This window comes from Andrena cerasifolii, chromosome 14 (assembly GCF_050908995.1).
Source record: "Andrena cerasifolii isolate SP2316 chromosome 14, iyAndCera1_principal, whole genome shotgun sequence".
NCBI classification, from domain to species: Eukaryota; Metazoa; Arthropoda; class Insecta; order Hymenoptera; family Andrenidae; genus Andrena; species Andrena cerasifolii.
This window is the reverse complement of record NC_135131.1, coordinates 7,233,113-7,260,386: the sequence shown is the minus strand read 5'-3', so window position 1 is coordinate 7,260,386 and position 27,274 is coordinate 7,233,113. Positions and strand designations below refer to the sequence as shown.

The window sequence follows — 27,274 nt, the reverse complement described above, 5'->3', positions numbered from 1 at the left end:
CGGTAGTAGATGCTAGCACACTGTAAGAATGTAACGGCGAGACACTCCGCGGTTCCCTGTAACGCTTGCGAAACGCGTTCGGCGGAAGCCTGCACGCGAGTGGCGAGCTAATTGTAAGATAATGGCGTAAACTTAACGTGCGTGTCGCTTCGCGCGCTTCCAAGTATTCCTGTCGCGCTATGGCACATTCGTTTCACCGTTCATCTTCGATGAACCGCGCCGCGTTCTGTTGCCACGGCAGCTCAACCCTTCGGGGACACGGCGGCGACGCTCTGCTCCAATAGTGGTCCGTGGAGTGAACATACTGGGCCGAGGTTTCGAGCGGCGAGAGTACCGTGAACACTCGTGTCGCCGACCCCCAAAGGGTTAAAGGCGTAAGGGTAGTTGCTGGCTAAAGCCACAGACTGCGTAGACTGTGATTGAACGAAAGCTTGCAACGCAACGCGCCCAGCTTTCTTCCAGCCGCTGTCGAGGCTGGAGAAAGCTGAGAGGGTTTTTACATTCGGCGGAGGCGCAAAAGACGTGGCGTACTGGCAGATCCTACTGTGTATAATCGAAGGTTCGGATTGACGGTGGGAAGCGAAGATACATGTTAAGCGATTGCGTTGCAGAGTTCGGTTCACGGGTCTGCCGGTGCTCCGAGGATTCACGGTAGATCGAGTTAGGTCTACGATGTGGACAGTTCGACACTTATCACAATATGTAACAGGCAGTATCGCTGAATGCATTCGCGTGAAATACAGGTTTCTTAAGGATTAACACCGTTGAACAATGTAGCGTTAATGATCTCTATGTCGCTGATGGTTCGAGAACGGGAATGAAAGAACGACCTACTTTCCTCGCGTGGAATTGAATTGTATGTGACGACGATTGTTTGTAAATATAATGGAATTACGATTACAGCATTCAGCTTTTAATTTGCTCGACGAGCGTGGTCGAGTTTCGCGTTCAACCCTTTGCACTTCGAGCGAGCTGGTGCTCGCCAACCTTTGGCGCTTGAATCTCGAGGATCAATTAAATTCGAAAGAAAGAATAAACAAGTTATCAGCAATAAATCCCGATGGACCAAATTCGTTGGTGTTTCCTTATCTCGAGGACAAGCGAAACCCGGTTCCAAATTGATCAGTTACAACTTGGAGAAGGGTTCAGCTACCTGAAGCCCAATAATCCAGCTGTCGATTCGCACAATAGAAATAATTCCGATAATTCTATGAGAAGTCGGGCGCTACCTGTGCTGTAGGCGAGGGCGTGTCGAGCGCAAAGGGCGAACAAGTGGGTGAATTTCGAATGATTTTTGAACACTTGCATCGCGGACAGAAAAGAAAAACATCGGCGAACTTTCAATTGCACGCACAACACTCTCTCCCAGGTCTCGAGACTTTTACTAGCTCACGCAATTTTATATATAAATCTATGTTCCTTCTCATCTTCGCAGTTTGGGACACTTTGAAACCCTTTTCTGTACGCTTTTACAGTGAACTTCCTCTCACCTAATATACTCGTTACGAAAACTAAAGGGAAACACCGTAGAATGAGTTCTCTCGCTTTGAGAGTAGTAGACGAGATTGTCATCGTAGAGTTTTATTCGCCACTTCTCACCGAAATATTCCAATGTTAACCCTCGAAGTTTCGTAACGGCTTTAGAATCTACTCTGGAAAGTTTTGCGATCCCTTGGACAAAGTAAATTCGGAGATCGTCTGCAGTGGGCTAGTCTAAATAAAAGCCACGTAACTGATGACGACGATCTCGATTCGAGGTGAATTTGCACGTAAATTTTCGCTGGTCGTTAACTTTTAGAATAGCGAATAACATAAATATATTACTAGGGATAAGAATAATAATAATAAAGAAATGTAAATGTATTTTACTCCAACGTTTACCCTCTTTAACGCTTCCGGTACGAAGTGTACTTTGACGAAGCGAAGCTTCAATTTCGACTTGGAAAGCAAAGTGTTTCTTTCGCCAATTCGTACGCGAACACTCGAGCCACTCGGCCCGTTGGCTCCTCAGCTTTTCGCGTTTCTTTTCGACAAAAGAAGTAGCTTCGCAGAGGATGGGATAAAAGCTAAAAATTTGGTCGCTTCTCCCTATCCAAAGGACAATCGACACTTTCACGAAGATAGAACACGAGATATTATTTAGAAATAAGTCACGTTGAAGGCTCTCAAGACGCCGTTGTTCCTTCCCTACGTGTACTCGCAGGTTGAAAGGAACTGCCGTCGTTTCAGAAAAGTCGTTTAAGTGGTCCGTCACGCTTCTGCAGTAAAAAAACCCTGTTCCCCATCGCAATATCCTTAAGCCATGCTCTTTAACGAGTCGAACGATACAATAGACATCGCAGCATTTAATTAACAGCATTAACAGCTCATCGTCCAGCTGTTTTACTGCCCGCCGTAAAACCAGCGGCGAGTTTCCGGCGGTCCCCGTTTCGCGTCATAAAATTTATTGCACCTATGAAAGCTGCAGGTCCATATCAAACTGACAGCACTCGATTGCTTTAGCGTCAAGGTTTCTTAAAACGTTCCCCGCTGCGCAGCGATTATAAAGGTGAGGAATATTCTGGAGCAAGGGTGTCGCTGTTTGTTTCTTAACAGCAAGTGGTCTATCGCCGGATTGCATGCCGTCCCTGATACCTTCCCGCCTACCGCTTCCCTTCCGCCTTCGTCCTGGGGGATTCCCGTAACAATTCCTTCACGCGCCAAAGGAGCGAGGCTACGAGCAACACAGGAGTTTTACGGAGGCTGCAGGAAGTTGCTTTTATCTCTCGGAATTAAAGCAGGGAAGGTGTACACTCGCCCTTTGCTAAGATCGTTGCGTCTATCGGAGCGTTCAACCCGTTAAAAGCACTCGGCTCGTTCAGCAAGGATTCCGTGCAGCTGGTGCACGCGAAAATGCAGAATTCCACTCCGTTTCTCTGAAGAAGGCACGCGGTCTCTCATAGACGATCGAATCGAAGTCAATGAAAGGAGGATCGCGCGACCCCATACACTTCTCATCACGCTCTCACGTCCGCAGCAGCGTATCTCGATCGCAACGTACAATTTTTATATTAATTTCACTTTACAATAATAATAATATATATATATAATAATAATATAATTACAAATAATTCATTATTCATAATATATATTTGAATATTTCACTAGATTTGTAGAATGTCTCTTTTTTTTTCGCCCTTGTTTAGGCTCTAGCCAGGTTACGAAGGGGGCCAACGGCGCTTCTTTTCTTTCCTCCCTTTCCCCAACATTTTTTTTCACATTTCTTTTGACATTATCACAGGAGCCCATTCCCGGCCACGTCCCAGAGCCGCGCTTTGACACATTACCCCGGGTACTAGATTGCTGGAACGACGCGACAGAGTGGCGAATGATAAATTCCATGGCTTCTCGTTCTCCAACCGATGGGACCTAATGTCGATATTTTCAGAGCCTCGAGCCATCTGTATGTCCCGGATTGTTAGCAACTCCGCCACCCTTTTATCACGTGCCACTCTTAGTATTTACATCTCACCGTCCGAATCAAGGGCAAGGCGGCCCTTGAATAAAACTAAAAGAGTATCCTCTACCCCCGTGTCAAAATGAAATTCGTCAAGTTTGTTGCCCAGAGATAAAGTAACCGTAATCTCGGTAGCTGCCCCGCGTAATCGAGATCCCTACCGTTCTACTAAATGCTTTGCCCGACCAGTGGCTGCGAGACTGACCAGTCGACCGAGCCTCTCCCTTCGAGCCACTAATTTTTCCCGTGGAAATATTCACATTCGGGGGAGACAGCAGGAAGGAAAACACGTCGCTCGATAATCAGTCCTTGTGCTTCTCGTATACTCGTTTCCATACTTAACGCTTGTATATTCCACGTCGATCAGACTCTCGTCTAGTTCCCACCCCACCCACGCCACCGTAAACACCCCGTTCCCACCCGCAGACCTAACCAGAACTCCTACAGAAGATACACCCAGATTCGCCACCCATGTTGAACCGCGAAGCAACGGAAGTGAAACGAAAAATTACTGCCCCGAGTCGAGGAACCTCGTTGCTCCAGCGACGGTGGCTTTAAGAGCCGCCTACAACTCATTATTCCCGATCGGTGTGCCTAGCAGTGGCGCCGTGGAGTCTGGACAAGTCTGACGATCCTAACGATCAAAAGCGGACCACGCCACTCGTCCTGAAGGCACGCTCGTCAGTCGTGAAACAGGAAAGTCCAGGAACAGCTACGAGTCCGATCTTTCCGTCCCCGGAGGGACTCGTCCTGGAACAGCGAAAGTCGATTCCCTAGGGCGCACGGCCGTTCTAGGGCCGGGCCCGAAAGGGGCCTGCAGCCTGCAGTCTCTGTGAAGCGTCCTGAAGCACGCGTTTCCGGTCACTCGGCGGAAGAACACGCGCCATCGAACCCAATCATTGTCCTCTCGACTGGCCGCCACGAGGGACGACCCTCTTCCTCGCCCTAGCTCGCGACTCGTCGAGGACCCGACAACGTTTTAGAAGGAATTATTTACATCGCAGTGCATTGTCCGGGAGAACCACATGATCACAGCCACTCGGTGAAGCAGCCACCGAACCACATAACCACTATGGGGACGAGGTACGTCATGAGGGCTCGGGACAGTGACATTTTCTGCCTGGTCGCGCCACTGTCCGCGGTGGACGTGCTGTTGCTGTTGTTGTTGTTGTTGCTGGTGCTGATCTTCGGGTCTACGTCGACCCTGGGTGGCACGGCCTCGGGGTGCACCGCCGGGGGCGATTGCTTCGGGGTCTCGGGCGGTGACAGCTTCGGCTCGTAGCCTGACCCCTCCTTAAAACCGTCCTCGTCGTCGGTTGTCGTGTTGTCCTGGTCCGTGCTGTCCCCTGACCCGCTCCCTGACCCGTTCCACTCCGTCTCCTCTGAAATTCAGACGACCCAGAGATGATATCGGCGACATCGCTGGCTGGGCAAAGAGTAACAGGAGCGAGGCAGCAGGAACGCAGCTGGAACGCAGCAGGAACGGCGAGCGAAGGAAATGGAGGCGAGGCAGGTAGCTCGTTGGTAGGATCCAAGAGTTTAGGATTGCCGTCACGTCGCCTGGGATATTAGTGGAGTCATAAATAGCTGTCCTCCATTGACATTGAGATTCGATAAGCCGCGAGACAATAGCCGTCTACAGCAGGCAGACACGCGTCCGCAATCGTGCATCTGCTTAACGATTCATTTATTCTCAGACGAAGCCGAGACTCTACTTCACCAGTGCTATCTCTTCAGAGATCGAGCAGCCTTAACCATCCAAGAATGAGCTCGGCAAGCCGAAAGATGCGACGCGTCCATTCGGCAGAGTGGATTCCCGATCCGCCCGCTCATTATCCGGATTCGATTGGTTGCCTGTTTGCACGAGCGATATGTACACCGAGGCCGATTATACGATTGCCTGTCCTGTACGTTTTAGCTAAATAGCGTGCAGTATGCATTCGCCGGGATATCCGACGACCGCCGCGCCGGTGTTTGCTCTAATGGAAACGCACGTTCGCTATGATTCCGAACGCATCTACGCACGAGACCGTTCTCACGGTCGCAACCGTAGCCCCGACTTTAATGACAAACGACGACTGCGAACGGGACCTTGTTAAAGGGAATTGTTAATGCAACAGGGGACTCACCCGTGTCGATCCAATCGACGTCCTGGCCGTTGAACGCGGACTTCAGCCTGTTCGTGATGGTCGTCAACGCGAAGATCTGATCTCTCACGATCGTCGGCCGAGGCCCCGAGCTCCGCACTTCTGGGTTCAGGATCTGAGTCTCTCCGTTCGACGACACCGGGTATATGTACCTGCAACAGCCAGATCATCCGGCTCGGTTAGGTTCTCAAGCTCGTTTCGCTCGACGTCAGCTATGGCAGAGCTGCACCGAGACGCAGGAGTAACAGTAGCAAGGGAAGCGTGTTACCATAAAGTATACTCACTTGTCGACGTGGGTGCCGTTCCAGCACTCCTTGGTGTTGCTGGGTGGTACCACGAGGCCGTCGTTGCACAGTTTGTAGGGCAAGTACACCCAGAACTGACGGGAATCCCTGACTCTCTGGCGTATCTCCTTCACAAGCTTGTCCAGGATGGCGGCGGTCGGGGCACGATCGTCGGTCGACGTCTCCTGGTCGAAGTTGAGCGTCTCGAGCTCCAGCTCCCGATTGTCCCTGCGCCTTCGTCTACCCAGCACAGGCCTGCCGCAGCCGGTGAACACCCTCTGCGACACGTCGTGGCTGTTCTCCTGGAAGTTCATTATCGCCTCGGAGATTTTCAGGTTGATGGGGCGTACCAGCATCTCGATGTTGAACGGACCCAGCAGGCGATCCGCCACCTTGTCGACCGCCTCTGTAATCGGAGGAAGGTACAGAGCGATTAACGGAGTTCAGACAGTACAGGGGACTGCTTTTTCTCTAGTCAAACCGGGGCCAGACAATTGCAACTGCATTTTGCTGAAGGAAGATCGATAGACTACGCAGGGATCGAGGAGCAATTTGAAGTGGATAGCGTTCCGGTTGGCAAGGATTTCTGAGGATGTACTCGGCAATTATACTCTGGGCGAGGATGTTTTCCCACGCGACTGGCAATAAATAAAACGGACAGCGCTGCATCGACGTCGCTCGGATCATATCGGCCAGCGCCAGACTATAATTACAGCTGACGGAACAATGGACGGGGGAATTACTCACCGACGAAGTGATTCCATTCAGCATCCAGAGCCGCATGCTGGGCCAAGCAACCCTTCATCACGTTGGCACACATGTCGCCGCACGCTAGCACATTGCCAGTGATCCCGCTGCACGACGGACAGACTGTCATCTTGGTGAGTGCAGCTGCACAGTCCGCAGACGGTTTCAACTGCGAAAACAAAACGATTTTCGAGCTGTCGCGACGTTCACGCTGGACTACCCTCTAGGCTCTAGCGGAGGACTGCGCGGGAAAGGGGTCGCGGAGCGTAGTTTCCGGGAGGATAAGTCTCTCACCGACTGCATATTTTTCAGGATATCCGCGGCGACAGTCAACGCTTGGCCGAAGGCCCTGGTGGCAACGAAGGACCTTTTTATCTGAATGCCCAGCTTCTGGGGAACGTCGCCGAACGGTCTCATCTCCTTCATGTGATCGCCCACGCACTCCAAGTACTTGTTGTTGAACTTGTACTGGCTATTCAGCACCGTGAACATCTTCTGGTAGAGAGTGTTGAAGAAGTTGTCCATGGCGTCGTCCAGGTCCACCTGCAACAATAACGAGGAGTCCAGCAATCCGCAATACAGGGATCCGCCGACTGTTGGAAACGGACGAGCGAGAGGGAGGCCCTTGGTGAGCAAGGGGAAAGGGGAAACAATGAACGTGTAAACGAGATCGTCGAACCGTACGATTAGCCGGATTTCCCATTCATAGATTCCAACCAGTTTCTATTCCACCCAATATTCTAGCGATCGAAAGGAATAATCGTGCAATTCGCCGGGCGCATTATCGAGCAGCGGTGGAAACGGAAAGGAGGAGAAAGGATAAAGGCAGGGGGAGGACGAGTCCCCGATAAATTCGAATCCTCCGAATCCGCGAGGCGAGACGCAATATATCGCCGATATAAATTCGTTACCTCCAGCGACGCGCGACACGCCGCGATTGCAACAATAATATATTCATGCAGGGCCATTTTCGAGGGCGCAACCGTGCACGCAGACCGACCTGAACAGGTCCAAGTGGCGCCGGTGAATAATTCCCGCCGATTTGAATGACAATCGACCCTCGAAATGTCGTCTCAGTGGCCTCCTTCCATCTTCCTCTCTATCTATCGCTCTTTCACTCCTCTCCCCCCCCCCCCCGCCCCTACCTCCGCGCGCTTCTTTTCGCTCCTTTTTTCTTTCTGCTTTTTATGGTCGATACGACGTGACGGGCCGATGCGCGATCCTGCACGCGCGGCACGTATGACGGATAGTAATGGCCATTCGATTCTCTTCCCTCCCATTGTTGCGAGGGGGTGCGATACGGCGCGGTTACGAGACATTCGAATCGTTGCGAACGTTATTAAAATCGGCGATTTCAATAACCCGAGTCCGAGTCGATTGGGATATTATCGGGACTGGAAAGTTGCCGAGATTTTTAACAGCTGGGACCTCTGAGTAACTGAGACATAACTTAACTTCTTCGTGGAGATTATTAGATTCGATGATTTTAATAATCCAAGTTCGAGTCGACTGGGATTCGAAAGTTGACGAGGCTTCGAAGAGGTAGATTTATTTATTTAGTTATTTATTACGGGACAAGCTCGATTTGCACAATAAAGAAAACAGTGGCATAAGTGCAAGAAAGAAAAGAGGAGAAAAAAAACAATAAAAAACAATACCTCAAGCCGTAAAAAAAGAAAGAAAAAAAAAAGAAAGATGTTAGAGTTACGGAGGCGCTGGGTTCCAGTTTCTGGAAAACCACCCTCTAACGGTGGTTTCGATACAAGGAGCAACTCGGCGGATAAAGGGAATTCGTTTGATAATTGCAGGGGCCGACGGGAATCCATGACCTTCGTCGACACGGAGGGCTGACCGTAGGGGAGGATATTTTCTGGCCCTTTATCGGGAAAGGCCGCCACGAGCCCCCGACCGTCAAAAGCATTGATTAAACTGGCCTTCGCGCGCGTAACCTCGCCAACCCCCGATCGCGCGACCGAGTCTCGTTGCTCGCGGTTAAACTCTGGGATGGACGAGGGTCGTTTCGTTCCCGGAAAGTTCGCCCTACGCAGCAACTTAATAAAAGGGAAACCCGGAGGACAGGGGGGGGGAGGGGGTGCAGGAACGCTGGTTAAATTCTGTCGCCTTTGAAAATCGAGCCTGTCGCCGCGCCGGCTCTATCGATTCCGCCTTGAAATTTCGTTTGCCTCGTCACCACGTCGACGCTCGATCCCCTTGCGCGAGGCACGGTCGAAACTTGGGAGCATTCGGAACGATAGCGACGAGGGTTGAAAAGGCAGCAGGCAGAAATTAACGGACGATTGTAGTTTGCATCGCGTCAGGGGATGAATAGACGATCACTCACCGTTCCCTTTGCGTAGTAATTCTCCAGCTCGTTAAACAGGTCCGTGAAAACGTACGCGTTCTGCTCGTAAAGGATACCGTAGGTACTCTTGAACATCTCGTGGAAGCCCTTCTTACTGGCTGCCAGGAGGTCCTTGAAGAAGTCTGCGAAAAACAAACGAAACATGTATCACCGTTAAGGTGGAATCGCGCGCAAAGATCGTCGATTCACGCGCCGTCTGATTCCACCTTCACATCCTGTCCTATCAATTGGGATACTTTGGGGATCGATTCTACGCAGAGGTAATCATTTTCCATGCAAATTTCTGAATGGTCAAGGGTGTATCCACGTTTGAACCCTCGGAAAATGTGCACATTTTGTGGATTTTTTTACAAGTCAACGGCTTGATGAAGATTTCACATTTTTTTTACTACCTTTACATAGTATTATGAACTATGTACACATTTTCCGAGGGTTCAAACGGGTATACCCCCTCAAGCAATTGACAAGGCGGAACGTAGGTTTCTGTTGATTCTGTCCCAGTTGTTTTAAGAACCCGTTGCTCGATAATTGCAGGCGGAGCGATTCGCGTCGATCTGCCCCGAGAGCAGACACCCTCTGTTACCTGAGATTTGCAAATCAATTACAAGCCCCTGGTCCCCTTCCGCCGACTGGATCACGCGTTAACAATGTTTGGCTCTTATCGGATGATGGAGTGTAAGACGCTCTCTCCGGATCCTCCTATCTAATTTGCAAGCGTTAATTAACTACTTTCCGCCCATCAAAGCCAACATGTTACCCAAGTTTCCGTAACGCCGCGCCGTCGCGTCTCAACTTCGAGGACGACTTCCGGCATTCGTCCGCGTCTACTTCTCCCACGGAAATAAAGAAGAATCTGATAAGTCGAAAGTTTAGACAAGAAGTCTCCTCATCCCTCACCGAACTCCATAGAATCTTGGCTACGATTAACTACGCGATGAAACTGTTCCGAGTCTCGCGAAATAACTTTCCTTATCCCTCTATTGGAAAGCGGACCGTGCGGCGTCATTTCTGTGGCTTGTCCGGCAGATTGTCAATGGCGGTATACGAGTCTGATCGCAGGGTAACGGAGAAACCGCCGAAAAGGGGGAAAGAAAGGCGACAGCCGAATTGCGGCGCCGGGCGGCAGCCTCGACGACGCGTACTCTGAACCCGTTCTCGTCGTCACTTCAGCCGCGAAGAATGTGATTAAAATTCCTTTTAACGACAGCCAGAGGAGAGGGCGAACAGGTAGGCACGAGCCCCTGTGTAACGAATCGTCGACAACCCCGACGACGGCGACGCCCAGCAAAAAGCTCCGCGCGAAAAAGGAAGGAGGCACTTAGCTTCGCGACGACCGGCTGAAACCTCGGTGAGTTTTTAATTCGCGATACGCTCGTCTGCTGGCCCCGGTTCCTGCGCAGGATCGAGACTAATTCTCGCGAGAGACCGTGGAACCTCGAGGATATCCCTAGCGGAAGAGCGTCGGTGTATCGATGACGGAATAACCGCAGGTATCAAACTCCTAACGAAGAATCTTGATAGAACGGCGACCGTCCCATCGAGTCCTCTTTAGCAGATACCATTTCCCAAAGGGGTGTAGCTGACATCTGGAAGCCTCGGACAATACTCGTAGCTCCGACCAGGATGCTTGACTGAATCGAATGGTTGTTAAGTGCTTTACGAACCAGCGAGATGGGCCAAACGCTGGGAATCCCTCGAAACGTGTAACGAAATTGCTTGGGGGAATCTTGAGAGACCGAGGAGACACAGAGGGCCGGGAATCTGTACGATTTCTTGCCCTATCGGTCTCTGGGACTCTCCCCCGGCAATTCCCCCGATTTTTCTCAGCTATCCAACGTCTCCGTCGTCTCAGCCGTCCACTTCACCCCTTCGCTCTTTACCCTTTCTCCTTTCGCCCGCCGGTCTCTCACATCATCTCCCTTTTCCACCCCCTTTTTTTCCGCGCCGTCGTCGCCCCCTCCCTGTCGTGCCATACTCTATCGCGCTGAGTGGCGGGCAAAGTGGGTACGTAGCTAGATGCGGCTAGGTAGCAGCACCTCAAAGGGAAGCACCGTCAGAGAAGCCGCGCCGGGTGGAAAGGGCGCGAGAAAGATTGAAGCTCGAATGGAGGGACCGCCGGGCGGCGAGCCGAGCGAGCAGAGCGAGCCACCGAGAGCTCGCGCGCCGCGACGCGTCGTCGAGTAATCTCGTTAATGAGAATATCGTTAGAGACTCGGCGAATTTCACCCGGTAGCGCCGTCTAATTTTCACGGCGATCGCCAAAGTGACTCGTGCCATGGCGCACTCCCTCGAAAGACAGTCCCATCCCGCTCCGAGTTCCTCCCGTTCGCAGCCGCAATCGCCACAGACGCGATCCCGAACGTCGGCTGCTGTCCTCTCGCGAAGTATCGAGCGCACGGATTCGAATCTTTAAAGGGTCCGCTCGAAATCGTCGCGAGCGAAAGGAGAGCCGCGTGGAGAGGTAACGAGATCGGCGTGCGGTAGGCACGACATCAAACGAGGATTACGTGGTTGAAAAACGGGAGCGGGGATTAAAAGATTAGCAAGATTACTATCTCACGAGGCCGGCCGAGTTACTAGATTTTCCGCCTCGCGATCTCGCCTTCTGCGCCTCGCTGGTCGACCGCGCGATGGGTCGACCTTTAAATAATCGTTACGGAAGACAGTTTAAGGGGTTATGCCTACCTGCAGGGTCTGAAAACCCAAGTATATTCGGGATTTTTTTTCTTCAATTTGAAGACTTTTTTTAAATAAACGGTAGTATATTCGAAAGTATATATTTTAAAGTTCTTGTAGTTTTTTTTGCAATGCGATGTCTAAATAAATAATGGAATTATAAGCGATCTCTCGATAGCCTTTTCTTTTATTACGGTGATCACTATAGCTACGACCTGGTTCATCAGAAAGAAAAAATACGACCAAATTTAGTGAGTATATTAGATTAGCTTGTCCTTAATCGTGGGTTTTTCATTTCCGTTGGGTGGTTGTTATTTTACAGATGGAAATAGATGAAACATGAGCGCGATTCCGTGGTGGAAATCGATACTTTTGCTACGAGAAGTTGCCGTTTTGTAGCAAATTAATATCTTGGGATAATAAACGATTAAGGACAAGATAATCCAATACACTAACTAAATTCCCGCGAATTTTTTATTTCAGATGAACCAGGTCAGAATTAGAATGTTCAGCGCAAACTACTGACAAAAAAAAATCGCTGCCAGGAGATCGCTGATATATATTTTTAATTATGTATATTTTCCATCGCAAAAATTACCACAAGTAGTTTAACATGTACACTTTCGAACACACAAAGGTTTATTTGAAAAAAAGTCTTGAAGTGTTTTAAAAAAAATCCCGAAAATACTTGTGTTTTCAGACCTTGCAGGTGGGCATAACCCGTTAAGGAGCGTTCGGTTATTCGCGAGGCATATTAAGAGGGTTCCGCGGGAGAAATCGTTCTCGCGTTGGAGAGGCATCCCTTCGATTAAGGGTGGAGAATGGAGGCTCGTGGGAGCTGATCACCTGACGCGAGAAATGCATCGACGTCTGCTTGAATGGCGAGTAGCCGTTACTCCAGAAATCTCATTTCGAGCCGCTCCTTGGCGTATCGCGCCTGGAAACCTGGTTCCCGCCTGTCGATGCCACACCAGTCCTCTCCGTCGTCGAGGACGTCCGGCCGATTAAACTGCCCTGGAAAGTCCTTTTGTGACCGAGAGCCGGCATAATTGACGGGGACATTCGATTTTCCCCGGCGACAAGCTAGGAAACAGGTTCCAACGTCGAGCTGATCGCTCGCTTCGTATACAATTCAGACTGTTTTGTAACGCTCGACGCTTTCAGCCTCTCCGCGGACAGTCAACGGATTACCTCGCTTCGATTTTCAGGGGGGGGGGTAAAACGAGTAGAAAGTTTTCCAGCCGCCTTGCACCGGCGAAGAGGAGGCTGAGATGGACCGCCGCGGACGTGGATGAATCGTTTCGGTCGGAGGGTAGATTTCGAGGTTTTCTACGCCGAGGGTGGCCGCCCGAAGTTATTCGCGAAGGGAGATACGCCTTGGGATGCTCCGGACGCAGAAAGAAGAACAGTCCACCGGGTCGGGGAGAAGTTGCTTTCCCTGGTAATAGCGAGCAATCGCGAAAAGTTGAGCGCGCCACGGAGCTTCTAACCAATTTGCAGAATCAACCCTCGTTCCGCCTTGTCACTGTAAAACGTTCCCGGGTGGAATTTCACGCGGCGTTGGCGGTGAAGTGATTAAAATCGCGAAAGTCTCGGGGAGGTACTCACTGTGAAACCTGGCCCCTCTCGTCGACAGGACCTGATGCAGCCGGTGAAGAGTTTCTTTGGTGGCTTTCTCGTGTTTGTCACGTGCCCTCGCCTGCAATCTCACCTCCATGTCCGCGGAGCAGCATACCTCCCCGCCGCTCCTCACGCTGCCGCATATTTTCAGCTCCTTTGCTGAAAAAGTCAACGGGAAACCAGATTAAAACGCCTCGCTCTTTGCCCAGCTAACCCTGAAGGGAATCGAGCTCTGCGTCTTTCGCGAGCGAGCCCTTAAGCTCTTCCCTGAACGTCCGCAATTAACACATGGTACGCGCGGTACTGCCCTCTGTAGAAATTAGCGCGGGCTGTGAAGTCGAAAGGTTATCGAAAAATAAACGATCGCAGCTGCAGATAGATACGCCACGGTCTGCCTAATTCGTTTCCACCCCCCTTTCCTTTCCTTCCCTTCGAGGGAAACCTATTTCACGGGAGCAAATGAAGATCGTAGTCACCGATGATCTCGAAAAATTGATTCCTCGACCGAGCGAAAGCTTTCCCTCGCCGAGGAAATTCAATTTTCCGTGGCTGCGAGAGAGTGGCGCGAAGCGGATGCGTTCTCGTGTGAATTTCGTCGAAATTGCTCCAGTCGTTTCGTATAAGTCGACGAACCCGACCGTTTTCGCGATCAAACAGGGCTCGCGACTACTCGTTTCCGAATGGAAATCTGTTGGGCCTGGTGCTCGAGGTCCGCGGTGCTTAATCTCTCTGAATGACGAGCACGAGTCCGCGAAGAGAGCTGAGATAATGCCAGACGACTCAGTTGATGCGTTTAAAAAGTTAAATTCGCGGTTGATTGTCGCCGCGAGCGAAGAATTCGATTGAGCGAGCAAGAAGATCGGTCGGAAATGGGTAGCAGCCGGGGCAGGGCGCTTCCCTCGGAACCGAAGCGACTGTTGCGATCGACTTGGTCGTGTTTGAAGAAGGAAATAGTCGCGAACAACGGGCGAAACTTTCTCCGGAGTTCCGTAAATGTAATTTAGTTTTGAGAATCGGAGAAGCGACAGCAGTGTACACAAAGCCGAGCGGGGGAGGATTGGAAGTCGCGTTGTTTCGCTTCCCCCGAGGAACGAGCGGTCTAAGTTTCCATGGAAATTGAATTTTCTCCGTGAAATCGGGTAAACCGGAGTGAGCTAGGTTCTCGGGTAACACAATTATTAGACTAACCGCGAATTTTTCATCAAGCTCCTTCCACATTTCCGAGGCACCTGCCCGCAAGCTTTCTTCCACCGCCAGAAATTTCCCCCGCGCCGTTGCCTCGGAAAGGTCCTCGCGATTATCCCCAGCCCCGTTGTTCCGCGGACGTTACAATAAGCCGCGTTTCCATAGGTCCGATAATGAGCAGGGAAACGCCACCCTTCGCTTATCGGTTAGTCACCGGCTATATCGCTTATCTGCCAATATTTCCAGTCTGCCGTCTAAGTAAGCTAATTTCCAGCCACTCGGAACTCAGCGTCGAACTCTCCGCGCCCCCGGCTCGGGTCCACCCCTCGGCTGGCTCGTCGCGAACTTTCAAACGCGCCCGTAAAAGTAATCCTGATTCATTTCCGCGGGATTGGCCGCGTCGCCTCCGCCCAGCCTTTTCTCCCAGCCGCGCACCCCTCGGCCGCCATCGGAAAGAGTTAACGAGAAAAGTAATCCGCAACGATTACTCCGTCGCGGATATAAAACAGCTAGCCACTGTCTGAGCAACGAATATGACGTGTTTCCGTTCGATCCCTCCCTCCACCCCTTCGTTTCCCTTTCTTTCATTCGCGTAGGGACGCGCGCGAGAGGAGTCGCAGACATCCGCCGATCATCCAAATAATATCCGAGGGTGGAAGCTCGGGAGCGTAAAGCGGGGACTGTAACTATAACCGTTCCAATTCGTCGAGGCTCCCCTTGGCTAGCCATTTCCATCGCGCAAACCAAATAAAAGTCCTCCGATAAATCGCTGCGCGAACGATCGAGTGGGGGAGGCACCGACGTTCCAGCATTAAAGGCCCCTTGTTAGCAGACACCGAGACGACCCTTGCTCAAGCGTCGCAACGCGTAAAGGCTGAGTGCACTCCCACCAGGATGCAACCGTGCACACGTACGCGCGGAGAGGGAGGAACGGCGACGGAGTTACGCGGTGCGCCGTTTGTTAGCGTCTTGACGTCGCTAAGACGCCGGGATTTCCGTCGCGACATGCTTCCGTGTCGAGCTACATTCACCCACATCCACCGACGTCCACCGACACCCCCGGCACACAGGATGCCAGCTGCTTTTTCCGTGCTGGCTCCCTCTGTCTCCGGCGGGGTTGCGCCAGCGAAAGGGAGGCTCAAATCGACTGGAATTCTGAAAAACGCAGACACCGAGGACTTGCACGCGACGCGGACGACCGGCCACGAGCCCGGGCCCGCTGGGTGCGTCAGCTATCGAAGTCGAATCGTTATTCCGAGCGCACCAGCGAACCCTCGAAAAGTTTAGGGATTAGCAGTGTCTACGTCGGAGGCAACTCGAGCCTGAGCTGCGTGTTTCATCTGGAAACGAATATTCCCGATACGCAAGTGCCCTCTTAGCCGCTAAACATAGATCAACGCTGCGCGATCGATTCGATCCGATGTACGTACACGTGTTTCACGTGCACCGGCTTAACAGTCGATTAAGTCCGGATTAATCGAGCCGTGGAAGCTTGCGCTTTTTTTTTTTAGACAAAAGGTCAGCCTTCCCCCTCGTCGCCTATCGATTCGTCTCGGAGTCCACGCGATCCTTAAAACCGGGGACAGAGGAAGCCGGTGAATATTCATGGTTCATTTTTCGCCGCAGCTCGGTCGGATCGGGGCAAACGGGGGTACAGGCGTTCGACGTGGCCGATCAAAGTACGGATAATCGAGGAATTATCGAGGATTGCGAAGATAATGAGATAAAGGGACGCGGGCACGTTGGAATTTCATTTGCAGCGCAGCTCGATGTTTGTAACGGCTCGACCGAAACAAATCATCGGGAATTATTGCCAATTCTCGCCGGACAGTTCTCTGGAGATAAAATAATTCAAAGGATAAAGGAGGGAATTCGATCAAATTCCTGCCTCTGCCCTCGCCGCTCCTCCTCTCTGGCAGCTTCGGCGGGAGCAGTGGAAACTCAGCCATTCGGTGCGCTGTTCCCTGAGTCTCTTACTGGCTTGCTACGCAAACTTTTACCGAGTGTGTTTATCGCGCGCGTTATCAGTGGCTGGAAGCAAATCCTGGCAGCGTCGCGGCGCCCTTTGACTGCCATTTAAAAGAGCGTTACGAGCGGAAATTGGGGAATTTCCATTGTAAGTGGATTTTCGCGGAGCGAAGAGCGGCAAGCCCAATCTCACGGCGTATCGCCAGCGAAAGGGTGAGAGAGATTGCGCGAGGGCGCTATCGCGGTCATGAAAAAGGCCAGGGAAATGTTGTTGGCCCCGGGGGGGATGGCTTCTCGCGCGAGATCTCTCCCATCGATTTCCCATTTCCATGATTAACGAGTGGACATCGTTGCTCTCGAAACCCCGAGCTCCTGCATCTCCAATGAAACGGACTCTTTTATTCGCGAATGCTGTCGCCAGCTGTTGCATCGCGTTTTGGGATTGCAGATGAAAGTTACGGTACATGTTTCCGGCAGAGAGGCAACGACATTCAGGGGAGCGTCCCTTGGAAAGAAGCGGCGTCGAAATTCCCTCGGGGTGGGCCAACGAGATGTTTGCGATCGCGAGGAAGAGTTCTGGGAAGGTCGATCGGCGGCTGTACCACGGCCAAGGCGGAAGCGCCTTGGCGAAATTGAAAACAGGGTGGAAATTAATGGGAGTTCGGACGTGGTTGCCAAATATTTGCGTGGCAACCGGCTAGGGAGCATTTCCATAAAGGTGAATCTCCCCCCGGGCTCGGTAACCGGCGGCTTGTTTTCCTTGGATCCACTTCGTTCGATTGGAAAAGGGAATTTTCTTGGCGGATAACTCGGGACGCGAGGGGTAAGTTCGCGGCGTCTCGTGGGGTTGCGCAAGTGGCCCAAATGAGATGAGATAGAACGAATCGAGGGCTCGAACAGGAACCGTTGGCCCGATCGCGTGGTAAGCAATTACGGCGATGATAACCGTAAATTGGGAGTCCGCTTGTATAAACGCTGACGGACACTTATGATGCGTGCATTTAATCGACGCTTCCGCTCGCGTGAGCGTTTTGTTCGTGGCGTAGATCTGGATCTCGATGTCGTGACGTCCGTTCATTGTTCAACCGCCGCGGTGTCTCGTGACTCTGTTAGGTGGTCTTCGGATCCCGTCGCTTTCGATCCCTGTCGCCGAAAACGTTCCCCGACGTCCACGCGCGTGCCTAGGTCCATAGGAAAGAATAGAGTCGCCGCGCCGGTCCCGTTGCCGAGCTGTATCATCGGGGCTGGCTCTCGGCGAGACACGCCAGTGGTTTCCGTGCATTCACAGTGCCGAATATTCCCAGGCAATGGGCGAAAGGACGCAGCAACAAAAAGTAAGAATAACTGCGGGGAGAGCGCGAGACAGGGAGGACCGATCCCGACCACCCCATCTGCGAAACAGCTCCTCTCCACGGGCTATCCTTTTGTGTTTTCCATTATCTAGAATGACGGCGGGCGGCGTCTGTGTGCGTAAATAGGCAGAATCGACGCACGCGTGCTTTCCAAGCACCGGCCATTATGGGATCCCGCCGCGAATCCCCATTAAATATTTACGAGCAAGCCGAATCGTCGACAAGTGGCGGGCTCGGGAACGCGGTGACGGGGCTTCTTCTTGCGAACCTCGCCGATCAATTCCGTCGCGTCGTCGATGGGAACTAGCCTTGTCGCGTCTAGACGAACGTCGCCTGGCTTTCGCAGCTGGGCTTACCGAGAATTCCATCCACTTACCCGCGACCGAATAAAACGCGAATCCAATTGGATCAAGACGTTCGACGCGCCTGCGGTTCGGTGTTGCTTGCAACTAATCGCTTCTAGGTAAAAGCACGCGTGTCCGTCCTCGGGATTCCTCGCTGCAGAATTGCACAATGCCGTCGGGACTCTGCGCTGCTACCAATAGCGCGGCAGTTCGAAGCGCGAATAGACACGCGTGCCTTCACCCAGAGGCGATCAGAGCGGGGACGTTCCATGCGAACTCGGACAGATTTCGGAGTAAGTTTTCGTAGATTGCTGAAATTTTAATGTTGTAGTCTTTAGTGATATTTACACGTAAGTACTTCGGAGGATTTTTCGAAATTTTGGAAAATGTTGATTTTACAGCTGTTTGAAGTTAAGTGAAGCTAACTTTTTTTTCAATACGTTATAGCTATGGAAGTAGTAAACGAGTGGAGATGACGGTGCTTATAGAGAAGACATTGAAGTTTAAGGAAAAAATTATTTCAGTTTAAAAGAAAAAAATTAACCATTTTTGTTAAAAACCTGCATTTGTTTAAAATAATTGCACAAAAATGGTTAAATTTTTTTTTTTAAACTGAAATAATTTTTTCTTAAAACTTCAATGTCTTCTCTATAAGCACCGTAAAGCTCATCTCCATCCGTTTACTACTTCCATAGCTATAATGTACTGAAAAAAAGTTAGCACTTAACTTCAAACAGCTGCAAAATCGACATTTTTCAAAATTTCGAAAAATCCTTTGAGGTACGTTTAAACATCACTAAAGACTGCAACATATTCAAATTTCAGGAATCTCCGAAAACTTACTCCGAAATCTGCCCGAGTTCGCCTGGAGTGTCCCAGCAGCAAAACCTAACTGCAGAAACGCGACGCGGCGTTTGTCGCCCCCTGCTCAACAGCCTGCCTTTGCGAGCGAAGCGGTCAGACCGCGTAACGTCCACGGGTGCAGGCACAGAGGAACCAAACGCGCGATTTTATCGATCGTTCGACCCCGCAGAGCCAAGCGTGTGCCCGCGACAAAGGGCTCGAACCGTCTAAAGTGGGACTGGCTGGCTATTGTAACAACGTAGCACGGCGATGGGCGCAAGTTATGGTTTACAGGCTCGGCAACACCGGCCGGCCCCCGTCAGCGAAATTAACGATCATGATAATTGTGCCAGCGTGAAGAAAGGGGGAATCCTGACACGCTCGACGCTCGCGAGACCTAGCCCAGACCGGCTCTTCTTCTTCAACCCCTGTGAACGCGCGCAAACACCACCGAATCCCCCTTTCGCGCCCGCCACACGTACAGCTGGCACCGCCGATACATACAGGGTGTCCTCGCACCCCCGTTTGAAAATCGAGACTCCGTCGCGCGAAGGTGGAGGGTAAGGCCGTCGAGACGTTTATCCGCGCGAGGATCGAGTGGACTTGGGCTGGGGATACCGAGGTCTGATTCCGAATCGACCGCGATGCTCCGTGGATCGATGGCGAAGAATTCGGCGAGATCAGTTCGGGATTCACGGTCCTCGAGCACAACCTCGATCGCAAGGGTGAAAGTCGCAACTGCATCCAGGCACGTGGACATATATACTTTTAGGTACCTGGGAAAACAAGGAAAGTTTCTGTTCCATCGACGGCAGCCGCAGCGCGTTGCAGCGGATTTAGGGTGTTTTAGGGGGGCGAGGCTTAGGGAATGGGGTGAGAAGACATAGGGTTGCTAGGAGACACCCTCTTCCACATGTTATATTGCATTACCCCTCGCAGTTCGTAGGGGACGGTGGATTGGGTTGCACGAGAGCTGGCAGCCAGTTCGACGGGGGTGTCTGCGTAGAAAATGACAAACCTATCCTTGGCTGCACACCGTCAAGTGCCTAACCTTTCCTTCGCCTTTCCCACCCGCGAGACTCAAGCTGTACCGTCAGCAAACCGTCTTAAACGACGCGATCCTTCTTTCCAGGGACGCTGGTCAACGTCCACCCTGCACGAGCAACCCCCGCCAGCGCTTCGCGCCGCGATCGACCTGCACGTTTAGCCTTTCGTCGCGCGATTTTAGGGGCTGCGGGCAGGCAGCGACGCGTGAAAGCGTGCTCGAGGACGCGCGAGAAATTGGGATCTTGGAGTTTAAATATTCCTGCGTGGAGCAACGTCGGGGGACACCACTCGCCCGGGGGATCCTCCTCGCTGCGGACAGAAGAACTCTGGGCAATCTCTGGCGTTCACTCTACCGCGCAGATTAAACCGCGTGTACAATGTTCAACGATCGTAAGAAGATTCTTAATTGCCGAGACATTCGTGCCCAGAGGTCGGAGGTGTGGCGGGGGAAGGGAGGACAAAAGGTGGCGAAAATGGAGAGGCAGTCGGTCTAACAGGTGGTCCATAAAATAGCTAAGCTTCCAATAAGCCTCTTGTGGCCCGCACCCCTCGGAACCAGGGCACATTCGACGGCACCTGCGCTAATTAATCGGTCCCCTCCCTTTCAACCCTTGTTTTTCCATCGTAATTTCATTTTCTGTCGGCTAGACGTCCACGGAACTTTGGCAATCGCTCGATTTCCTAGCTCGGATCGAAGAACAGGGAGAGCTGGTGTCGGTGCTCGGACCACCGTGCCAGACGCTTTCCCCTATTCTTTTTATTGCTGCTCTCTCCCCCGTTCCGGGAAGAACGAGACAACGCGACAGTTCGGTTTAAACGTCCGCCGCTCGTTCGCGGATTCATTCGTATTCACGTCAGCCACGGGCTTTCGTATTCGTGGAGGAATCGGCCCTCGTAAACCAACGACCGCCGGGGGAATCATTATAATTTAGTTAGTCGCACATGCGTGGCCTCGTATCTCGGCCGGGCATAACGTTCCCGGCCGAAAAAGAATGTGCCGTCTTTTCACCTGGCCGTCGCATACAAATCGCCGGCGGGAACCGGTCGCGCAATTCCCCGCACGTATTACACGGCAGGAAAAATGAAAAGCAACCGACGATTATATCCCATAATCGATGTACGCCTGTGTTCCATAAGATATCCGCAAGACGCCGTGTACCCGTGGGCCGGACGCCCGTGTACTTACTCGCGGGGACTTATTTTCGTCTTCAATGGAACGACACGCCTCGTCGATGCCCGGCAGTTTATGGCCGATTTCAATGAGGACGTAGCTAGGTGTAATATTCAGATCGGTGGTCTTGTTCGCTGGGAACGGTGGCTGCAGTTAAACACTGCAATTTCGGGGCACGTCGGTGATCGGCGCTGTACTTCTCGATATTGAAGCCGCTGGGGGAGACGAGCTTGGATAGCTGAAACGTAGTTGCAGAGATACTTAAGGCGGCTAGATGGATACGCCGTGACTGCGGCGATGGAGATGTAATACGTGCGGCGAGGAATTGGTATTGCGGTCTTTAGGAACAGGATGCTCGTAGTTAAGAAAAAGAGAGGAATCTAGTTCTGGATGACCAGCAGTTGACGTCTTGTTTACGAGAGAATCTTGAGCGAATGATCGTGGACGAGATTTCTATTAGGTCGACGTAAAAGTTCGTTCTGATATGTTACAAGGAATAATTCTATTGTATTGTCTTTCTATTATTGCCTCTATATTATGCATCGTCTAGCATTGAACTATATCCCACGCTCACGCACATTATGCGCAGACATATCATCTTCTTTCACACACTCAACGCTCCACTCTTTTGCCATCCAACAAGGAATAATTGTAGGCATTCGGCGTTTGGGAACGGCCTAAGGTGAATGTCCCAATTTCTCCTCGTTTAGGGGGAAGCGGTTTTATAAGAAAACAGTAAAGCATAAAATAATGATAAACAAAAAATAAAGTGGCTTCGAATAGAAGTAGGGGTTATGTTACTAAAAGTGTGGTGAGCAGAAATGCGGACACGACGGTGATTCACTTGACCCTAAACCTACTCGCCTATTTTCTGCTTAAAGAAATTAAAAATACAAAAAAAAATATCCAAATCCAGAGCACAATACAGTATCTATTTTTGTTATCAAATAATAACTTTTACTGCAGAAACTCTTTTCTGCCCAATTATCCAACACAAATTCGCTGTTCCTTAGCACAACCAACTAGAACACGATCGAAAAATCATGAGTCTCTCGTTTTAAGAGTTTCTCGTTGCTTATGCTGCACTTTGATAAGCCCCAAGCTCGTGCAGCACTCGCGTAAATGTTCGATTAATTTAGAATTATTTTGTTGCAACTATAGTACAAACGTACCGCTTATAATAATAAGAAAAATACGAAATGAGCATAAATTGTGAGATTTACCTTATAGTGCGATTGGAGCATAGAGCGTGATCGGTGATTCGGCATTGAGGGAATTGGTAACGCGACTGGCCAGTAAGCACGCAGAGGCCCCGCAGATCTTGGGTTGCAGTCCCGTAGCCCGAGGCAATCTTTTTCGCCCGCGGAATCGTGATCCTCGACATCTTTGTCGAACAATCGGAAGGAAGCGTCAGAGGCCGCCACGTCGTGATTGTTTGTCAGACGTGACGGTGATCCCGCGGCAGGATCGATCTGTCTATAATAAACTTCGAACGCTGGCAGGGGTTCGTATCAACCGACCTGGAATTCCCTCGCGTCAGCTCCTCTCACGAAAGGGGAGCCGAGCCGGTGAATTGTGATTCGTGGACCGCGTCACGCGGGCCACACGACTTAGGATCAACATCCTGCCGAGGAAGAAGGGGTTCACTGACCACCGCCGTCGTGTTTAGAAAAGCGCGCCGGACGTTGTTGTCTGTTGGTCAGTGCACCCGCGACGTTGGTACAGCCGCCGCTCTAAACTTGGAGCCCGACGATAAACACAGGCATATTTTCCGCTTTGTAAACTCCGCGCGAGGGACCGGCCAGTTGGGGAGGCTTTTACTTCAACGTAGGTGGAGGCCCCCATTGTCCCGGAGGTCGCCGAGTCACTCCGCGAGCGGCCACCCTTCGTGTGCTTGTAATTACTCGCTTCGAGGCGATTCCTTTCTACAAACCTCGCATCCTCGAATTCTATCTCACATGCCAACTATTCCCGTCTCGTTCAAGGCGGTAACCGAGGGCCAGAATCTTCACCATCCCCTTGAATCCTCCGCGCCCTCGGAAACTACGCACCGAACCCTTCCAGCCCGGCAATCTTCTCTACCAAAACAGTCGATCCTTCGAAACTTCCGACCACGCTTAGGTCCCCCGGAGCGCAGCCCGCCCAAGCGATCTGATTGCTTTAATTTGCCCCATAACGCGTGAATCAGGGCACATTCGCGCGACATACGGGCGGATCGGCGCTGCACCGCCAACCGCCGGGGTCAGGGGTGTTAATATTTCATCCTGTATTATCTTGAACGCCCCTGCGCCGAGCAAACACGCGCACGCACGTGGCCAGAGTATATTTATTTTATCCGACCCTCGTATGTCAGTAACGAGCACCATGTCGCCCGAAAGTGTTGCTGGGAACGTTGCGTGTATTTGCTTTCGGTGGCCGGTTGAACGAAACCCGCGGGAGGAAGCCTTCTTACCCTTAAATATTCCGGCCTAGAAATAGATCCGATGCCGGCGAAACGGCACCCGAATCCGGCGCAAAGTGCATCGCCGCGTCCATCAGTCCCCGCTGGATTGTCCGACGATCCGCGAACGTGCTGGCTGATAAAGAACGGCTCTTCCGGGAGCTGGACAGGTGTGGAGCTCTAGAATCTGGGGTCTATTGGATTCCAGAAATAGATTCCGATCGGAAACGCGGATTTCCAGTATTACGTGACAGTATTAGGCCATCTTGATTCGAGATCGACAGGAGATCGAAGGCGGAGCTAGCCGTCAGCGGGTGTCACGCGGTCGAACTGGGTTATCGAGGAGCAGCGAGTACAAGAATAACTAGCGGAAGTGACGACGCGATTAAACACCCGCACACTGAAATTCGAGAGCGCGTCCCGATACTGCTCCTCGATTGTTCGAATCGGTGATCATCGACCCCGGTCGTTCGTTCGCGCGGTCGGGAGTACATTGCTGCTCTGATAAAAGCTGGGCATGCATTTATACTTAATTCAGGAAGCTGAGCAGTGTAGAGGCTATCGATGATGATCGTTCGTTCTTTCCGTCACTTCCTGGCTTCGCGAATCCGACCGCCTGATATCCGAGAAGCAAATCTGTAACCATGTCACAGTCTTCGCAGCCTCGAATGAAATCGAGGCGGTAACTACAGTGGCTCGCATTAATATCTCGCATTATTTCTTAATGTTAGTTAGTTTCTAGTCATTTAGTTAGTTATTTAGTTATGGTTAGGCTTATAATAGTATTGTACTGCAGCCTCGCCATTTACTTCGCTTGTCTTTATGTATTATTTTCTTCTCTGGATGTGTCAAGTAATAAAGACGAATAATAATAATAATAATAATAATAATAATAATAATAATAATAATAATAATATTCGGACACTTTTTAAAATCGCATAACTTTGTTAGAATTGGTCCAAACAACTTGAGTTTTTTTTGAGAATCGCGAAAATTCCCGAAATCAGCGATTCTCGACCTTATTCTGCGATCTTTAAACGTTTGTAGCTCGGAGCAACGTTAACCGATTTTGATGAAATTTTAGGCACGTATACAACTTGCTGCAATCTACAAACGGTTTTTTTTTTTGAATTTTCATTACAAGCTCACAAAAAAAAGTTTAAAAATCGACCTTTACTATTCTTTTCGCTATTCCAACCAAATAGATTTTTTTTTCAAAACGATGAAACGCGTCAGTTAGCAAACTAATCCTTCTAGCTTCTGAAAAAAACTCAAGTTGCTTGGACCAATTCTAAAAAAGTGATGCGATTTTAAAAAGTGTCCGAATATTAATGCGAGTCACTGTACATCGCCACTGTTATCGCGCGTCGTCTACTCTGGATATGACTCAATCCTTCGTCGATCCCTCGAACGTCCCCACAACCGACCATCCCCGCGAAGATCCCGTGTCTCAGGCGCGGCGACATCGGATGCTATTACTTCCCTGTCGTTCCACGCAGATATCATCTCCCTGGCCGCAGATACCATCGTCGAGCTAGGAAATCGACGCGATGGCGGACAATGGCAGGGGTTAATGGCGTTGTAACCTCGCCCGTTTCGAACGACGCTGCAGCGCGTGCAAGCCCTGCACCGCAAGGTGCGTCTAGGGCGCCAAGCAGCGCAAGAGCTGCTGGTATAATCCTGAATTTCAGAGCAACAGCAAGTCTCCTGGATAAGTCGTAGCACCGCGATGAAATTAAGGTGCGCTCCCGGTTCTTTAAATTCCCCCGGCTCCGGACTTGAGACATCAAACCCCAAGCTTGAAATTAACGAACAGAAATTCCGTGGAATAATACGGGACCACTTAATTGCTGAACGAGTAGGATTATGTAAATGTGCGCGTCAGTTACACCCACGCTCGTCGCGGCAGCTCGTTTCACGGATTACGGCGTCACCTTGGAGCGCTGGGTCATCGCCCAAAAGCATCCCCGCCGTCGCGTTTTTCTAACCTTTGTCAACCCCCGCAAAACTTCCACCACCGCGCAACGAATTATCGAGGAAATTAACGCGCCGCTGCACGCGCCGCGATTTCCATTCGGCTCCCGGCGAACCGCGACGCGCGCTTTTTCCAGCGACGACAGAGATTGAGCGGTAGGAACTGGCGTATAAATCTGCCACGCGTCGCGCAAGCAGAGATGTGTCTGCCTATAAATACTTGTACGCTACAATGACTTCAAATGGATCGTTCCCAACGAGTGTAAGCGTTTCACGCTATCAAGTGCAGCGAAACGCGGGGGTCCCGTGACTTCTCGCTCGTGCGAGACACGGCGGATCCTCGTCGAACGCGGCTGTGCGCGTCGTAATCGAATAACCAATTAATCTACCAGGGAATCAAGAGTCACTCTTCTTCGGAGCTCCCGTACTGGAGAAGAGGGGAGGGTGATGTGGTTCGTTCGTGTAACGAGCGATTCCTGATCGATCTTGGTGGAATGGTTCCTCTAGTAGGCAATTTGTGCGTTCGGAAACGAATTGCAATTTGAGTTACATCTCTGTGTAGGTAATGAATAGTATTTTTAATTGACAAGGGAAGTTAGGCAAATTCAGAGAATCGGGCAACTTTGCGCGCTAGTAGAGTAATTCGCCTGTAACGTAAACCTATTGTTAGTTGGTGCCATAGTGCGCTTTCAGGGGGTGGAATCACCCCTTGGAAAAAATCCAGAGTTTTCTTTATCGTGGAATATCTCGAGAACGGTGAAAGATATCGAAAAGAAGTTCAACCAAAAGTTACGTCTTCCTTTTATATCTACAGAACTGTGTAAAAATAATTCTCCAAAAATTCATACTTTTCAAGTTACCCCCACCAGTAATCCTTAATTCATGAACATACTTTACTTGCACACACGTTGCATAACTTTCTGAATTCTCGGCTTGCCTAACTTCCTTTATGAGAAATGAGCGATAATCTTTCTCTATTCTATACCTACCTACATATTGGAAGAAAAGCTAGAAAAAGCTGAATTACGCGACCCCCTATCTCGCGACGCTTTTAATGACCAGAGAGATATCAGATTGGATCGAGTATCGAAAATTACTCGTTCCTGGAACTTCGATAACGAGCGACGTTTAACCAACTTCTACGCGAGATAATCACCATTTCCTTTCTCCCCCGTGCTCCTTTCCCGTTCACGTGTCCTCTTGAAACGGCGATTGTTCAATATGCTACAAAAGCGCCCCCCGATAAATCAGTTTCATAGGTCTGGGCCCGGCTGGAGATTTACGGCCCGCGATTTTTTCGGCGCGAGTATCTCGGCGCGGAGCCGCAGCCGAGCAACTGCCGTAAAACTGCGGCCGAGATACTCGCGAATTCTCTCTTCCCTCTCATCTCCGCCATCCCATTTTCCATTCTATGAAATGTGATTCGACGGAACAGCTCCTCGCCTCTTGTCATCCGTCGTCTCAGGAATCGCTTTCGAAAAGCATAGCCCCGCTGTTTTGTTCGAAGCCGCCTTGATCTCAATCGATGCCATTCTCGAAGCCGGAGATCATTAACCTACTACCTCTTCTTATAACTTGGGCGTAGCGCTGGGTCTTCGCGCAAGTTGGCGCTCCAGTT

General features: G+C 50.9%; 1 protein-coding gene across 2 annotated transcripts in view; it reads right to left on the bottom strand.

The window, feature by feature from the left end:
* Nucleotides 1-493: 493 nt before the first annotated feature.
* Dlp (glypican dally-like) overlaps nt 494-27,274 on the bottom strand; it is an 89,792-nt gene continuing 63,011 nt past the window's right edge. Inside the window, exons 2-9 of one of the 2 annotated variants that reach the window (XR_013087039.1) lie at nt 13,321-13,491; nt 9,016-9,158; nt 6,969-7,217; nt 6,675-6,843; nt 5,928-6,333; nt 5,626-5,795; nt 1,394-4,878; nt 494-987 (exon numbers count right to left, since the gene is read on the bottom strand). Coding sequence is in view for 1 of the 2 variants with exons in the window: in XM_076826173.1 (XP_076682288.1) it covers nt 4,526-4,878; nt 5,626-5,795; nt 5,928-6,333; nt 6,675-6,843; nt 6,969-7,217; nt 9,016-9,158; nt 13,321-13,491 (1,661 nt within the window). In the remaining variant the exon portion in view is untranslated. Of the gene's footprint in view, nt 4,879-5,625; nt 5,796-5,927; nt 6,334-6,674; nt 6,844-6,968; nt 7,218-9,015; nt 9,159-13,320; nt 13,492-27,274 lie in introns of both variants that reach the window. The other variant, XM_076826173.1, reaches the window with a different exon arrangement.